Source organism: Phalaenopsis equestris, unplaced genomic scaffold (assembly GCF_001263595.1).
Source record: "Phalaenopsis equestris unplaced genomic scaffold, ASM126359v1 Scaffold000002, whole genome shotgun sequence".
Taxonomy (NCBI): domain Eukaryota; kingdom Viridiplantae; phylum Streptophyta; class Magnoliopsida; order Asparagales; family Orchidaceae; genus Phalaenopsis; species Phalaenopsis equestris.
Genome location: NW_018164444.1, coordinates 23,265,508 through 23,267,198, shown reverse-complemented (window position 1 = coordinate 23,267,198; position 1,691 = coordinate 23,265,508). Strand labels below are relative to the sequence as shown.

The 1,691-nt window shown below is 38.9% G+C and overlaps 2 protein-coding genes across 2 annotated transcripts in view; one reads left to right on the top strand and one right to left on the bottom strand.

The window, feature by feature from the left end:
- The first annotated feature begins 340 nt into the window (after positions 1 to 340).
- On the top strand, positions 341 to 1,360 carry LOC110035689. Its single transcript, XM_020739998.1, has one exon. The coding sequence runs from the start codon at positions 341 to 343 to the stop codon at positions 1,358 to 1,360; it is 1,020 nt and encodes a 339-aa protein (XP_020595657.1).
- A 53-nt stretch (positions 1,361 to 1,413) lies between these two features.
- LOC110035607 (fasciclin-like arabinogalactan protein 9) overlaps positions 1,414 to 1,691 on the bottom strand; it is a 5,012-nt gene continuing 4,734 nt past the window's right edge. Inside the window, exon 3 of the mRNA XM_020739898.1 lies at positions 1,414 to 1,469. Within this exon, the coding sequence (XP_020595557.1) occupies positions 1,414 to 1,469 (56 nt within the window). The remainder of the gene's footprint in view (positions 1,470 to 1,691) is intronic.

Genomic DNA, 1,691 nt, shown 5'->3' with positions numbered 1-1,691 from the left:
ATAATTTATTCTTGTAAATAAATTATTTCCTTAAAATTAATGAGATATTTATTTACCTATTTTACGTTATTTCCTATATCTCCTAATAATTAATGCGAATTAATTATTAGAGATATTAAGTGTTATACCCTTCCTTTCATATCATTTACCTTTTATTATTTTTCCTTTTACAAGATTATTGTAAGGGTTATTTATAACCTTATTCATATTAATGAAAAAGTGTGTATTCCACCACATTATTCTGAGTTTTAACATGGTATCAAAGCAAACACGATTCTGAGTCTTACCATCTCCTCTTCCACGCAAAAACCCCATCTATCTTCTTTCTAAGCCAAAACACATGGCAGACGAAACTCAAAATTCAGCAAAACCTGAATCTAGCAAATTCAATAATCCGAACGACCCCTTTTTTCTCCACTACTCAGATCAACCTGGTCTCGTGCTTGTTACGCAACCGCTGAATGGAGAAAACTACAATTCTTGGAGTCGTGCCATGTTGATGGCTCTCAACATCAAAAACAAAGAAGGTTTTGTCAACGGCACCGTCCAAGAACCACCAGAGACGTCCACCGCAGAACTTCAACAATGGAGGCGCTGCAACAACCTTGTCAAGGCATGGTTGTTTAATTCAATTGCAGAAGACATTGGAGCAAGTATAATATATAACGAGAGTGCCCATGAAATCTGGCTCGACTTGAAGGAACGTTTTTCTCGTACCAACAACGTTCATATTTTCCATGTCGAAGAAGCCATCCACGATTGCAAGCAAGGCGATATGACAGTTGGAGCTTATTACACCAAGCTCAAAGGCCTATGGGATGAACGTGACGCCCTCCATAACATTCCTAAATGCACGTGTGGTGTCATGAAGGAAGTGATGCAGTTTCAGCAAAACCAGAAAACCATGAAATTTCTCATGGGGCTTAATGAAATATACACTAGTATAAGAGGACAAATTTTGCTCATGGATCCCCTTTCCAATGTCAGCAAAGCACATTCTCTCGCGCTCCAAGAAGAAAAGAAACGCGGCATGAACAATGTAAATTTGCCGCAGCCGGAAGCTTCAGCTTTTGCCGTAAAGAATAATGCACGAAAACCAGAGAAGGTTTTCACGCCCAAAAATCCTCATTTAAAATGTGGAAAATGTCACAAAATTGGGCATACCTCAGACACATGTCGGGCACATCTCAAATGCGATTACTGTGGATGGCAGGGACACACCATCAATGATTGTAGGAAATTGCAAAGGACCAATCCAACGGGCAATAAACCTGAACGGAAAAATTTTGCTCCCAAAGCCAACCATGCGGATACCAATACATCGACCAGTCCTACACCATTCACCTTTACAGTTGAATAATATCAAAGCCTCATATCACTACTTGCAGAGAACAAATCTAATTCGATGGCTAATCATGTTGGCAGTACATCAGTCATGAGTGATATCTCAGGTAAAATCTTTTGTGCCTCTGTTTTTTATAAAGAAATAGGCTGGATTCTTGACATAGGAGCCACAGATCACATGGTATATTCAACCAACCTACTTACTATAAAATCCAGTGTCATCAATCGAAAAGTTCACTTGCCTAACGGAGCTACTGCAACTGTCACACACATAGGCAACATCCATTTTGCTGACTTTGTTCTACAAAATGTTTTATGTGTCCCCTCCTTCAAATTAAATCTGATTT

What these genes read in the sequence shown, in the direction of transcription:
- LOC110035689 (XM_020739998.1), top strand. Translation starts at nt 341, where the DNA reads ATGGCAGACGAAACTCAAAATTCAGCAAAACCTGAATCTAGCAAATTC.